The sequence below is a fragment of the Microplitis demolitor genome, chromosome 3, assembly GCF_026212275.2.
Source record: "Microplitis demolitor isolate Queensland-Clemson2020A chromosome 3, iyMicDemo2.1a, whole genome shotgun sequence".
NCBI classification, from domain to species: domain Eukaryota; kingdom Metazoa; phylum Arthropoda; class Insecta; order Hymenoptera; family Braconidae; genus Microplitis; species Microplitis demolitor.
Genome location: NC_068547.1, coordinates 23,853,777 through 23,868,634, shown reverse-complemented (window position 1 = coordinate 23,868,634; position 14,858 = coordinate 23,853,777). Strand labels below are relative to the sequence as shown.

General features: G+C 27.8%; 4 protein-coding genes across 7 annotated transcripts; 2 read left to right on the top strand and 2 right to left on the bottom strand.

Annotated features, from left to right (window-relative positions):
* Positions 1 to 442: 442 nt before the first annotated feature.
* On the bottom strand, positions 443 to 2,463 carry LOC103578925 (mortality factor 4-like protein 1). The gene is made up of 6 exons (XM_008560177.2): positions 2,343 to 2,463; positions 2,138 to 2,255; positions 1,707 to 2,009; positions 1,427 to 1,645; positions 988 to 1,160; positions 443 to 914 (listed from the first exon to the last, which is right to left on the bottom strand). Exons 1-6 carry the CDS (start codon positions 2,368 to 2,370, stop codon positions 745 to 747), a joined length of 1,011 nt encoding a protein of 336 aa, XP_008558399.1. The 5' UTR covers positions 2,371 to 2,463; the 3' UTR covers positions 443 to 744.
* A 60-nt stretch (positions 2,464 to 2,523) lies between these two features.
* On the top strand, positions 2,524 to 3,492 carry LOC103578924 (probable trafficking protein particle complex subunit 2). The gene is made up of 3 exons (XM_008560176.3): positions 2,524 to 2,829; positions 2,907 to 3,140; positions 3,379 to 3,492. The coding sequence occupies exons 1-3, from the start codon at positions 2,740 to 2,742 to the stop codon at positions 3,475 to 3,477; spliced, it is 423 nt and encodes a 140-aa protein (XP_008558398.1). The 5' UTR covers positions 2,524 to 2,739; the 3' UTR covers positions 3,478 to 3,492.
* A 245-nt stretch (positions 3,493 to 3,737) lies between these two features.
* LOC103578923 (UTP--glucose-1-phosphate uridylyltransferase) lies at positions 3,738 to 7,789 on the top strand. Of its 2 annotated transcripts, none has more exons than XM_008560173.3 (9): positions 3,738 to 3,939; positions 5,671 to 5,907; positions 5,974 to 6,156; positions 6,239 to 6,444; positions 6,521 to 6,596; positions 6,674 to 6,817; positions 6,888 to 7,026; positions 7,099 to 7,403; positions 7,474 to 7,789. In XM_008560173.3, exons 1-9 carry the CDS (start codon positions 3,916 to 3,918, stop codon positions 7,684 to 7,686), a joined length of 1,527 nt encoding a protein of 508 aa, XP_008558395.1. In that variant the 5' UTR covers positions 3,738 to 3,915; the 3' UTR covers positions 7,687 to 7,789. The 2 variants fall into 2 exon arrangements, with proteins under 2 accessions (XP_008558395.1, XP_008558397.1); XM_008560175.3 differs by lacking the exon at positions 3,738 to 3,939 and adding an exon at positions 4,773 to 5,163.
* A 650-nt stretch (positions 7,790 to 8,439) lies between these two features.
* On the bottom strand, positions 8,440 to 14,855 carry LOC103578922 (protein tramtrack, alpha isoform). Of its 3 annotated transcripts, XM_008560170.3 has the most exons (8): positions 14,781 to 14,855; positions 14,179 to 14,643; positions 13,903 to 14,074; positions 13,353 to 13,708; positions 12,918 to 13,274; positions 12,641 to 12,773; positions 8,926 to 9,470; positions 8,440 to 8,849 (listed from the first exon to the last, which is right to left on the bottom strand). In XM_008560170.3, the coding sequence occupies exons 4-8, from the start codon at positions 13,662 to 13,664 to the stop codon at positions 8,574 to 8,576; spliced, it is 1,623 nt and encodes a 540-aa protein (XP_008558392.1). In that variant the 5' UTR covers positions 13,665 to 13,708; positions 13,903 to 14,074; positions 14,179 to 14,643; positions 14,781 to 14,855; the 3' UTR covers positions 8,440 to 8,573. The 3 variants fall into 3 exon arrangements, with proteins under 3 accessions (XP_008558392.1, XP_008558393.1, XP_008558394.1); XM_008560171.3 differs by lacking the exon at positions 13,903 to 14,074; XM_008560172.3 differs by lacking the exons at positions 8,440 to 8,849; positions 8,926 to 9,470 and adding an exon at positions 9,989 to 11,364 and having other exon boundaries at positions 14,781 to 14,850.
* Positions 14,856 to 14,858: the final 3 nt, after the last annotated feature.

Genomic DNA, 14,858 nt, shown 5'->3' with positions numbered 1-14,858 from the left:
CATGTACTCGTTATTAGTTTATAATACGATCAATATACATAAATATTAACACTTTTAATAATTGATGTTATAGTAATACATATATTATTATTCTAAAATTTCATATATATATATATATATTTCTGTATTTAATTTACAGAATAATTGTATTATTTATATGATATAAATATTTATCAGTTCAATTGTATAAAATGTGGAGACATATTTTGGAAAATGTGAAATTATTTCCATGTTATTAATTAAAATAAAAAAAAATATATAAATTGTTAAACTGCATAATCAAATTGTAAAATTAAAAAAAAAAAAAAAAAAGTAAATAAATAATGTGATGTTTTAATAATGTTTTAATTATTTTAATTAATTATCAATACACTTTAAAAAATAACTTATCAATTGTCGCATTACTCAAACGCGTAATGAGGTAATTAAATATTATTTAATGATAAAATTTAAAGTACTTGTCTGATTTATTTAAATTAATCTACGATCTTATCATAAAGAAAGTTTAGTAAACATATCAAGAAGATTTACTGATAACACAGTCGTTGTATAAAAAAATATTTAAAAATATATCAAGGTAATAGGTATAAATGAACAAAGTCAATTGGCAATCTATATTATTGTCAATGACAAGATTTTAAATTAAAAAAAATTAATTTATTAATCTATATAAGATATAGACAGTCACTGATGAGTAGATAATTCAAAAGAATGTCTTTATTATCTTCTGCAAGAAAATACCTTTTATCCGCACTTGCGGTGATACTCTGGAGTCGCGGCCCCGTAATCTTGGAGACTGAATAGATCGCTACTGTTTTTATGGAGATATCGCAAAAAATCGTGAATGTGGGCCAACAATAACGCGATACTTCTTTCGTCTAGAGGTGTGTAAGCCAGCATACTGCCTAATTTAACTGGAAAACAAAAAATTTTGTTAATAATTGCTTGGTATTTGACTGAGATGGTGAAAAAATTATAAATTATCACCGAACAATCGAAGCAAATGAATGGCTCCGTATATTTGACTTGGAGGTGTGTTAGGTGTTGTTGACATTATTTCACTGTACTGTTGTCGTTCCCATCGGTACAGTAATTGCGTTCCTAACATAACATTAAAATATTCTTTCAGGCCTCTCGTTACTTCTAAAACTGCGCTTTCTCTGTAATAAAAAAAAGTAAAATAAAATAAATAACCCATAAAATACGAGTTGATTGAATATTAATTGAACTAAATTAAATGTCTCAATTAGTGACCTAAATACCATATCTGATCTTTATGTTCTGAGATTATTGACAAGTTCAAGTTATAAAACTTAGATAAAATAAGAAGTAAATCTAAAGGTCAGTTTTTTTTAATCTGTTCCACGTAATAATTAATGTCGATGAGTAATTAATTTTTTTACATAAATAATCAATGAATACATACTTGTTGGGGGTATTTGTTTTACTAGAAGTCTTAAATTTGACATAATCATCTAATATTTGATCGATAGTATGTCTTGCCGGCAATGTGACTAATTTTTTCTGACGGATAATAGCATCCCAATCATCAACTAGCCACGGCTTTAGTTCATCTGGAAGTTTAACTTTAACTTCAACATTTGCTAAAAATTGCTCCTCGGTTTCTACTGATGGATCCACCCGGCTGTCAATTAAATTATCATATTTAAATAGAATATTAAAATTCAATTGATGATAATGAATACCTTCGTTTCTTTCTAGGCGCATCCGAAGATGAATCGTGTGATGATGGTGTTACAGAACCACTATTAGCTTTATTACGACCAGTACTTTTGTCACTAGTTGGTACTGGAGTACTTGCTCGACTTTCTGACTCTTTGTCTCTTCCACTTTCACTTCTACGCCCTTGTCCTTTCAATACTGACGTTGTTTTTTTCCCTTTCTGTGATGATTGCGATGCTGCATGAGCGCGTTGGACTTCTTTTTGTTTTTGTACATTTGTTTCATTATATTTCAGTACTCTACTTTCCGGCACCCATTCATCCCAACTATAAATTAAAAAAAAAAAATAAATAGATCAATAAATTCCGGCGTTAGCCTTCAAAAGGACAATGACCGGAAGCAACCCAAAGTAAAATAAATTATAAATAATTTTAGAAAATAATAATAAACTGACTTTTTATTCCATCCGGCGTAATGTATAAAATATTTCATTGTTTTTTCTTTAGTAAGTTGTGATTTTAAACATTTAGCTTCATAAATAAGTGGTCCATGAAAACAAAGCACTTTTTCACCTAACCAACAAATAATTGTTATTTAAATCATTAATAAGTTTGTAATTATTTGTTATTAAATTAAATAACAAGATAAAATAAACTTACCATCTTGGAATTTATTTTTCTGCGGCATCTGACTATTTGCGCTATTTATTTATAAATTTAAAACAATAAAAACACAATCTTTTGATTTTCTATTGTTTACTACGGCAATAAAAGTAATGAAGCCAACGAAATTTAAAAAAATAAATAAAAACATCAGCTCACTTCACTGGGTACCACTAGCGCCACTCAAAAATGGCTGTGGCTGGTAGTTCTTTTGGAATAGCAACAGTATTTATAAATATTTCACTTCAATAATACAAATATTATTAATTATTGATATCAAATATGAATTAAAAATGAATTTTTATCAGTGAGCTGTATAAAAAATAATTAATTACATAATTTATGAAATGTTTTGAGTTTAGTTTACAAAAAATAGTAAATAGACTAAGTGAACATGTCTGCTAATTATTATTTCGTTATTGTTGGTACTGCAGACAACCCATTATTTGAAATAGAATTTAGCGGCTCTAATAAAGAATCTAAGGTAATTAATTTTATTATTATTAATTTTTTTGTTTTTTAATAATAAGTTTTATTAAAATTTTGTTTTTAAATTTATAGAAAGAAGATCATGCGCATTTAAATCAATTTATAGCTCATGCAGCGTTGGATCTTGTTGATGAACATAAATGGAAAACAACAAATATGCATTTAAAAGTTATTGATAAATTTAATCAATGGTTTGTCAGTGCATTTGTCACCGCAACTCAAATTAAATTTCTTATGGTACATGACACTAAAAATGAAGATGGTATAAAAAATTTTTTTAATGAGATGTATGAAATTTATATAAAGGTAATTAAATTTATAATCGGCATCTCAGTTTACTTTTTTTATAAACAAATTACATATTAATTAGACATAGGGTAAAGTATCTAATTTCTAGCCCTTTAAAAAAATATTTTTTTTTTACTTAGACAGAGATTTTTTGAAGTCTGTATGAATTTAAAAAGTTATTTTTTATTAATATTGAATTTGTTTATTTAAAATAAAAATTCCACTATCATTGATCTGAATTTGTTTATTTTTTCAGTATTCAATGAATCCATTTTATAGAATAAATACTCCAATAAATTCTGTTGGTTTTGAAAAGAAAGCGCAACTTTATGGACGAAAATATCTTTCATCATAATTTATTAGTATAAAATTATTTATTAATTAATTAATAAACAATAAAAATTTATGTAAAAAAATAATATATTTACAAAATATTACTAAAAATAATTTATATAGTTACAATGTTTTGTAATTTAAAATATCGAATAATAAATTACGACAATTGAAATATTTTAGATTTAATTTTTACCATCATCATGATCAATTAAAATAAAAATAAATTCGATGACAAATAGATGATTTAAAGGATGGATATATGTAACTATTTTTATAATTACTATGCCCGGTGTTTAGTTATACTCATTTGCATAACAGTTTGGTCAGATGAATGACCTTCATAATGATCTAGAGGTTAAAATTATATAGCACACCTTGAATACCGAAAAAAGAAAAAAAAAGTTTTCTCAGACACAAAACAAGTACGAGTTTGTTGTGGTTTTAAGCTTGTCAAACAATGTTGTGTGTCGATGATAAAAAGGTAATGGAAAATTATTTTATTTAAATAAATTTTGATTATTTACAGAATATTTTATTTAATATAGATCATTGCCCAATAATTTTCACATAAAATATTTATGAGCAACGAAGTTATATATAAATTTAGTAACAAAAGGTACTTTGACACATCAGATAACCTCTGAACTCAATATCACCGTCCCATAAATTGAAAATATATAAATATTTTATTTTTAAAACTTTAATATGAGTTAGGAGGGTGAATAATTTTCAGTTACGCAGTTGATTTTAATCTTTACTTTTTAAAAAAAAAAATTTAATCTTATCACAGGAATTTATCCAACTCCTAAGCGCTCATTAGCGATTGACGACAATGTCTATCAGATATAATTTATTTTTATGAATAAATATTTCTGTATATTATTTAAGTAATACACTCATATGGATATATTATTTTCTACATAATTGTGCAATAATTATATTTTTAAATTGAAGTTTTTTTTACAGCAACAAGAATTCAAATAAACTTATTGTTAAATTTTTCAAATTGTTAAACAATTATTTTAGTAAACAATTGCATTTAAAAAATGAATGAATAAATTTAATGGATAATTTTAAATTAAATATTGTTTAAAAAAATATTTAAAAATACATACGAGTTTTTAAAATTTAAGCGCACATTTAAAAATTATTATCTAAAATAATATTTAATTAATTTATTTATTTATCAGCATAATTGATTCTTAAATATTTGTAAAATAAACTTTAAATCATTTTCTGACACACGGAAGAAAAAAAAAAGTTAAATGAAAACAAAAATAAAAATATATCAAGGCCATTAATAAATTTCCTAAAAAAAAAGAGGTGAAGAAATGAAAAATTAATTTACAAAAACAATAACAAGACAATAATAAATATTGATGTAATGTCAGTGTAGAAATTATGAAACAAATCAGTATGCAAGTATTAAGATTTATGTTTGTATTTATATTTAAATAAAATTAACGAAGTCTCGGTCCGTGAGAGATAAATAAAAGTCTACTGATAACGGACGTTAAAGTTTTAAGCCCAGGCAGATGTCCAATAGTAATTTAGTTTCAGTTCCAAATCTAATCACATAAAGTATTGTAAAACTTTTAAAATTATTTGAGCGTCACTTATTACCGCATAGCAATACAGTTAAAAAATTTATAATTATAATTATTTTAAATTAAAATTAATTACGCTAATGGAATATTTACTGCGAGTAAGTTACAGATAATATGGTTTTATTATTTATGTATTTATTATCAAACAGTTATATTTTTTGTCTCAATAATAAGCCGGTTAAAAAATATTTTATAGTTCATCGTTATGTTTTCTTCTATTCCCACTGAACGCTATTAGCTCTAATGTGATAGATGATGCAGCAAAAATGATACGTCGTTGATAATTGTAATAGTTTAACAACTTTGGTCTCATCATGTGTACAATAAGAGAATTATTATCAAGGCTATTTAGCACATAAATATATATTGAAGATATTCCAACAGATTACTTCAAGTCTGCATTTCGTGCAGCATATTTTAGTGTTATCACTTTTCAGAGCAGACTTGTCATTATTTTAAAACCAGATTGACAGTTTTAATTTATTAATCAAGAATAATATTTAAATATTAGTATTAAATATAATTAACATTAATCATAAATTATCAGTGGACATTTATAAATATTAATAAAGATAATTTGAACAATATATATTTCATGATGCTAGTCTCGTGGACATGCACGTCAGCCATCTGACACTCAAGCTTTTCGAGAAAGGACGAAAAGAGATGCTGAAAGCGAAATGCAGTTTGAACTAAATCGTCTTGAAGCGACAGCTCCACCGCATCTACGAGAGCGGATAAAATTGGAGTTTGATGGATTCCAAAAATTGTTTCAAAAGTTCCTTCAAGATCAAGGACCTTCGGTTGTATGGGAACAAATTCAAAAATTACCTGAAGGAGCGGTAAGTTTTATTTTTTATTATTAAGTCTATTAATTTTTATTATTATTATTATTTTTTTATTAACAGATCAGAGATTACGATTCTCTGGTAGAGCCAACTCATGAAGAAATTCGTAGCATGTTAAATAAATTGATAGTTGTTAAATTAAATGGAGGCTTGGGTACCAGTATGGGATGTCATGGACCAAAATCATCAATTACTGTCCGCAATGATCTCACTTTTCTGGATCTTACCGTACAGCAAATAGAGGTTCATATATTTTATATTTATATTTAGCAGTTGTTATTATTATTATTATTATGTTATATAACAATAATTAATTTTTTTTTAGCATTTGAATCGAGAGTACAATGTACGAGTACCATTAGTTTTAATGAATTCCTTTAATACGGATGATGAAACCCAGAGAATTATCAGAAAATACAAAGGGATAGATGTTATTGTTAAAACTTTTAATCAAAGCTGCTTCCCTCGTATCAGTCGAGAGTCTTTACTGCCTATAGCTAAAAATTGTGATGTCGACGAGGAAATGGAATCGTTAGTTTAATTAATTATTTTTATCAGAGCTTAATGCTTACTAATATTATTCAAATATTTTTTATTACAATTGCAGCTGGTATCCTCCAGGACACGGTGACTTTTATGAGAGCTTCCATCGATCAGGTTTACTAGATGAATTCATTGAATCTGTAATTTATTCATTGCTTTTGTGATTATTCAAAGTAGTGAGTCATTAAAAAAATCTCATAAATTACGTATGTTTCAGGGTCGCGAATATTGTTTTATTTCAAATATTGATAACTTAGGAGCGACGGTAGATAATAAAATAATGAAACTAGTTCTTGAGCCAACAAGTGGTCCACATGAATTTGTGATGGAAGTTACTGATAAAACACGAGCTGATGTTAAAGTAAGTCAGTTAATTATTTTTTTTTTTTTTTAATGACTTTGAAAATATTTAATGCTATTTAATTATTCAGGGAGGTACTTTAATACAATATGAAAATAAATTACGTCTTCTGGAAATAGCACAAGTACCAAAAGAACATATAGACGAATTTAAATCTGTTAAGACTTTTAAATTTTTCAATACCAATAATTTATGGGCCAAATTGAGCGGTAAAAATAATACTCATTTAATATAAAATTAATTGAGGATTTACGTATGTTAATCTAATTATTTTTGAATAGCTATTCGTCGGATATTGACTGAGAAAACACTGGACATGGAGATAATAGTTAACCCAAAGGAATTGGAAGGCGGGCTGAATGTTATACAGTTGGAAACCGCTGTGGGCGCGGCTATGAAATCATTTGACGGAAGTATAGGTATTCATGTGCCACGAAGAAGATTTTTGCCCGTCAAAAAAACCTCTGACTTGTTGCTTGTCAAAAGTAATTTATATGATCTGCGCAACGGATCGTTATTGATGAGTCCCAAGAGAATGTTCCCTGTAACGCCACTTATCAAATTAGGAGATAATCACTTTGCCAAAGTAAGATTATTATTCAAATTAATTGTTGACATGATTCAGATACATTGCTATTAATTGTCCATACTTTTAGGTGGCTGAATTTTTACGTCGATTTGCTAGTATTCCAGATCTTCTGGAACTAGACCATCTAACTGTTTCCGGAGACGTAACATTTGGTCGCGGTGTTTCACTACGTGGTACAGTAATTATAATTGCAAATCACGGTGAACGTATTGATTTACCATCAGGTACTATACTAGAAAATAAAATAGTATCAGGTAATCTACGTATATTAGATCATTGAAAATGTAATTTAGTTTTATTTAAAAGTTGTTGTATAATTATTGTGTCAATTAATCTTGAAAACAAGAGTTTCTTTGTAGTTTAATGTTATTCGTTTTAAATATTTCTCACCTATGTAACAAAAAAAAAAATTACTCATACTTTTTTTTAAGTCTTTTGATGAAATTATACAAAAATAAACTTATATAAATAAATACGCACATTTATACCATTGAATTTATTCTGGTATAAGAAAAATTTAATTCTCAAAATTATAAGATTTTTTTTTTTTTACTGACTAAAATTCATTTATTCAAATAAATTCGCTGTACAAGATAATACTTATACAATAAAGTTTTAAAATATTTTACTTCACGCATCCACAGTCTTCTTAGCTTTTACAATTCAGGTTTGTCGTACGTTAAATGTAAGTTAATTTTGAGGAAAAAATATATATACTTTGTTAATCATATTCATATGTAGATGGTTAATTTATCTAAATGCCACTAACGATAAGTAATTGTTCTTAATTCGGACGGTTTTGTAATTTAATTTTAAATAGCTCGTCATTACACAGGTTTCAATCACAATTACATTACTACAAATGTAATAATTATTCCGATAAAAAATTTTTTGTGTAAAAAAAGAGTTTAAACAAAACATAAATAATGAAAAAAAAAAAAAAAGAAATACATAAATGATAATTATGTATTTATGTAAAAATACTTATTTCTTGAAAAATATCATTTGGAATATAATTTAAAAATAACAGTCAATTTGTTATTAAATTATAAATTATATAATTTTGATTCTAGCTGATATGTGATATGCAAAATATTTCATATAAATTGTAATCACATTTAAATCGTCTTCGCAGTTGTAATAATAATTATTATTATTTTTACAGCGTTAGATTGAGCTAGTTTTTGGTAATGTTTTTATGGTTGAATTTTCACGCTGACGTTCATGAAACTCTTGAAAACACGGTACAATGCACAAGTTTATTTGACATTCTGGACAATGGTATTTTGTTTTACGCCTCAATGTACGACCGTGAGTATCAACGGTATTCCAACAATGATTACATCCCAATGCTGGTCCGTCTCGTTGAACTGGGCAATGACCCGACCGCTGATCGCTTGCTCCTCCTTCTCTTATTGTTCTTATTTCTCTTCCACTACCGAGCTGCAAAATAATAAACGGAAAATAAATAAGAGCACGTTAATTTTAAGTAAGCATTAAATTATTGGAAATGAATTACTTGTGGTGTTGATGAACTTCGGAGTAATTCAGCAGGTATGATTCTCAAACAGCTTGAATTATTTCCGGTATCTTTAGTTATCCGTGATTCGGACTGTCCCTCCTCAATTTTAATAAGTGGAATCGGATCTGTGGCTCCGGAAGGACTTGAAGAACGTCCAGGATACTCGGGATTTGAGTGTTGTCGTTGAATCCAGTAATTACTTGATGAACTTTGCTGCTGACTTGGCAAAAGTGGATGAGAGTGCTGCTTCACTAAATAGGATGGCTGTGGTACAGTTAACAAATTTGTACAAGTTGTTACTGTTAATAGAGTTTGTTTTGATGTCCCTCCCTGTGGCGGTTCATTGTCTTGCCAATGCTGCGAGGACGAAGGAAGATTCAATATCGGAGTAACTGAGTGAGATTGCGGTGATGAAATCACTCGAGGAGAACCAGGCTCGCTGTCAGGCGACGGGTGTCCTGGCTCCGATTCTTTTTTCACTCTCGTTTGTCGCATTAGCAGCAAACGACTGCGTTTTCCCTCAACCTGTTTGCTTTGGTGCGCTGAAAAATATTTTCAATTTTCATGTTAAAATAATAAATAATTCAAACAATTAACTATAGATATATTTTTTATTTTTTTTTTTTCGCTGAAATAATCGAATGCGGTTTTACATTTTTTGTTAAATTTTATTACATAAAATTGTCTATTATATCTACAAAAAAATTTTTTTAAGAACACTTGTCTACTAATTAACATTTTTTTTTTTACATACATGATTATTAAAAAATCTTTTGTTACCGTCATTCGTACACAGGACATTAATGTCTACATTTATAATAATTATATAAAATGCATTGATGATTTTTTTTTATTTTATCAAGTATAAATTGTATTACATGTATACGATAGTAATGATAATAATAATAATAATAATAATAATAATAATAATAATAATAATAATAATAATAATAATAATAATAATAAATAACGAAAAATAAAGCTAATAATAATTATTGTCATAATTTCTGAACAAAATATGACTAATAAATTAGCATAACGTTTTTTTATACACAATCATTAGCTAATAAGTATTCAGAAATCACGTATATTATTAAATTGGAATTTAATTTCAAATTAATAATAATAATAATACATTTAATGTTTGTTAATTTTCTAACTAGCATTTACTTCGAGTTAGTGTCAAACTAAACTGTTAATTAAAATGCTGAACGGAAATCCGTTATAAAAATTGTCATTACTAATAATTATTATCTAGTCATTAATGTGTATGGGTAATATAATTATATATACTTTTTTTTTGGAAAATATTATATTCTAAAAGAATACCTATAGTGAAAGACGTAAGATAACGATACGTTATATTTTGTGATTACAGTATATAAAAGAAAAAAAAATATATAAAATATCTTTAATACAATCGATTACTGTTCCGAATAATTTATATATTTACAAAACTTAATTTTCATAGATTTATTTATACACCACAGAGACGTCACCGCTATTCATATGTGTATGGATAATTTTTTGATTTAGCACAAATTAAAAATGATAATACGAAAGGAATAATAATGATAACAATATAGGATTAAGGTGCTGAATTTACTAAAACCTATTTGTACATGTAGTGTGGGAAAACGTTAGCTCACATGGCATTATAATTGACACCGTGTAGATTGATAGGCATAGTTGGATTAGATAATGAGTAATCAATGTGTCTAGTGTCAACGTAACCGCCGAGCATCGTGTGGGGAGCATGAGTGGGTATCATAGCATGAGTATTATGAATATTATGAGCGCTATGGGGACTATGAGTACTGTGGGCACTGTGGGCACTGTGAACACTGTGTGCACTGTGAGCACTTAAAGGAGTTGTCGGTGGACCCATGGAAGATGGACTTGGTGGTTCGACGGGTGGTGGTACTGGTGGAGAGGATGGTGATGAGTTGGATTCATTTTTAACTTTTGATTTAACACTTGGTCGGTTGTTTGGATATCCACGTTTTTTATATTCAAGCCAAAGTGTTCGATTGTTAACGCCAAACATTCTTGCGGCTTTACAGAACCCTATCCCACCGTAGCGAACTGCATCCAAAGCTCGGATAAAATTTTCATCAGCTTGTGGATTTGTTGATCTTTTTCGCTTAACTGTTGCTTGTGGACTGGCACAGGGACTTTGACAGCTATTTGAACACTGACCAGAGGGCGATAGACCACCTGATGATGTATGCTGGAGTCCATGAGGTGATCCTGGATAACTGTTCATAGCACAGCTAGAACCAGTGGTGTTGGTACCCGGGTACTGATCGTTGGTGCTCGATGACGCCGTTATTTCGGGCGTCGTGAACGCCGATGATGCTTGAATCGACAGATTCGTTTGACACGAGGATAGAGCGAAACGTGGATACGTATGCTCCATGATTGTCCATTGCAATCCTGTAGAACAGACCAATTTCATTCTTTGGTCAGAGCATAGTTCATTTTCAAAGTATATTTATATTTAATATTTAATATTTAAAAAAAATCTATTAGTGAAAATTATATAATTTCATATTAATTTATTTACTATCAATTAAACAGTTTTTATTTTTATTTATAAGCAAAAAAAATTTAACTCTTAGTTATCATATTATACCTGCATGTGCAATTATCATTATCAAAATACCATGTCTTATTATATTGATTTATAAATTATTAAAAGTTAAGGTTTAATATAATAATAATAATAATAAGAATAATAATAATAATAATAAATAAATAAATAGCAAAATTATTTAAATATAAACTATGGCATGGCACAGATACATATTCAAGCACAGCAGCATCATGAATTACTATTCAAAAAATTTACAACACAATAAAATGGCTAGAAAAAGCACACACACACACTCTTTAAAAGCTAAATAAATCTTTTGCTTATTAATTTATTTATTTACAACTTTTTTTTTTTATTATTGAAATACATACTGGTGTGCAATGTATCTGTGTGCCATTATTATTCTATAAATCATAAATCTATTGTATATTTTTATCTGGTTTTAATTAAAATTTTTTTTTTTTTACAAATATCCGCTCTATATTCATGTCAAACGTCTGTTGATTCCGTTGTGCAACATACTTGAACGCATCTGTGCCAGCATATATCACACAATTGGGTATGTACTCATAATCATGCAAAAATAGCACGGTAATGTTTATATACCACCTAGATTAAAAATTATAAAAGAAAAAAAAAAACAACAACAAATTCTTCTGTTGTTTTTTTTTTTCACGAGCAGTACACAACAGAGTACAGAGTAGCGAGTACACAATGTTAATGGAAGTAAAAGTTAAAGTTATATTGATAATAATGAGTTAGTGCTTTATCGTTTTGACTTGTCAATAAAACAAGGACAAAGGGAATTTTAAAGTTACCAAATACTAGCGTTAATAATTTAAAAAAATAATAATAATCATAATAATGAATAGCAAACATTTTATTGTTAATCAATTAAACAATTAAATTAATAGCCTATCAACATGGTAATGATCCAGCTCGATTTACTTTTGTTTAAATATGATATTGGTTTATATGCAGCATCAAGTCAATAGTCAATTCTTATTTTTTTTTTCTAACCATTTACACAAATGATATTGCGTATATTAATAATTTATATCATGATTAATATTAAAACAAATAATTTAAAGTAACCATAGGAAAAAAATAACTCACCTTGATGTGCTGGTGCTTGAGACGAGAGTGATGAACTTTGGCCTGCATTTGCCCCAGATTGATGACTTACATCGTGCACGGAGCCTTCACTTTGAGCGAGTGTTGTCGTTGTACTACTTTCCATATTACTCATCTGAAAAAAAATAATAATAATAACAATTAATCGATAATCTCAAATTAAAATTTTAACAAAGTACAATAGAGTAACTAGCGGTATAATAAATAAAGCTAAAATTGAATTTGTTACTGAAATAACATTATATAATTACTAACTTACAATAGATATTTGATCCTCGTCAATACTGCCTTGTGATTCAGTATTAGTATTTACTGGACGTCTTATGTTATCACGATTATCTTGTGAGACTATCAATGGCTCGGGTTTAACAACATTTGTAGCAACAAGTGTTATTTCGCCCATTTCTTCATTTTGTTTATCACCAGATCCAGATGCCGAACCAGTCGACGATTTTCTCAGTCTCTTACGCCTCAATGAAGGCGACATTGGAGATGGAGTTGGTGAACATGATTCACCACGATCTCCACCACTAGGGTCACTGCTACCACTTGGCCACTTGGTTAACGTCGCCGGATGCATTTCAGCAAGTCCTTTTATTTTTAAACTTTCAGCAGTCTGTAATTGTTTTAAGTATACGATAAACAATAAATTAAATTAAATTATTAATTAATAATAAATAATATTCTACTGTACCTTAATAATTGAAGGTAATTGTTCTTGTGACACATTAACTTCACCGTAATACATAAAATCAACCATTATTTTTAATTCAGAAAATTTAACATCTTTCAATATAACTATTGGATGCTGACATGGATTAACAGTGAACAATGATTGAAAGTATGTACTGCAGGCTGACAATACCACTTTGTGTGCTTGTAAATGCCGGCCTTCAGCAGCTAATGTCACATCAACCAAAGTTTCATTTGTTAACAGAGTTGAGAACACTGATATAAAGTTTGGCTGATGATTATTCCATCTTAGACAAAACTGTTGCATACTCATAGTGATTTTTTTATTATTTATTTATTCAATTATACCTTTACCAACTGCAATTATAAAATTTATTCTATATAAATTATCAATAATTAAAATATTTTAAATTTATATCATTACGACATTTTACACATTATAGAGTACTCCATTATTTAAAATAACAATTTATTCGTTAGTTTAATTGACACGAGTGATTTGTAACAAATGATAAATTGTTTAAATATAATAATTATTATTATTAATTTACCTCGATTAAAAGTAATAAATATTAATCGGAATTTGTTCACATATTATATAGTTTTATCGAAGGCTATAAAAATTCACTGTTACAAGCTTTATATCCATGATAAAACACCAACCAAAGTAGAGCACAATTCAGTGTTCACAAATAATACTCCAATGTACGTTATTTACAAATACTGTTACGATAAATTTATAATTTATAATTAAATAATAAAATAAAATACTTGAAATTTTTTACTGTATAAATGTATAAATGTGTTGTTAAAAAAATGATACACACCAACAAGTATTTATTGTTATATACTGTATTCACTTGTTCCAAAATGTCTCTTACTCTCTTGGTCTTCGCTAAAATTACCAAGTAGACGAAGTAGACTCAACGATGACGCTTGTGTAACTCCTATTCACAAGTGACGTCATACTCCCGATATTATTTTGTAAATACTCGACCGTTTTACGGACATTATCGTAAATATTTATAAATTTGTCTTGCTAATCGGTCCAATGCATACACATATGTGTATATATACATATATATTTTAAATAAAATAAACAAACAAATAAAATCAACAATTGTAAATGAATATAATTAAATTGGCACCGCGACGATGGTCATAAATCAGAATATGATCAATACACCACTCAGTGCTGGCTACTCTGCTGCCAATTGCTAAAGTCGTCCATAAAGATCTCTAATGCACCGATGGAGATTGTCTTCATATTCGTTTACATTGAAACACACTTTCTGTTGAAAGTTTTTTTTTTCGTTATTCATATTTAATTTTATATTTTTTAAAAATAAATTGTAATACAAAAAATCGCTGACGATTTTGCCATTCTTTTAAATTTAAAATTTAAAAAAATTAATTATCAGGTACTTACAAATAGTATCGTAATTATTTAAAATTTTTGTATTTGAAATTTAATTTTCATAATAAAAAAAAAATGAGTTTTTATCCA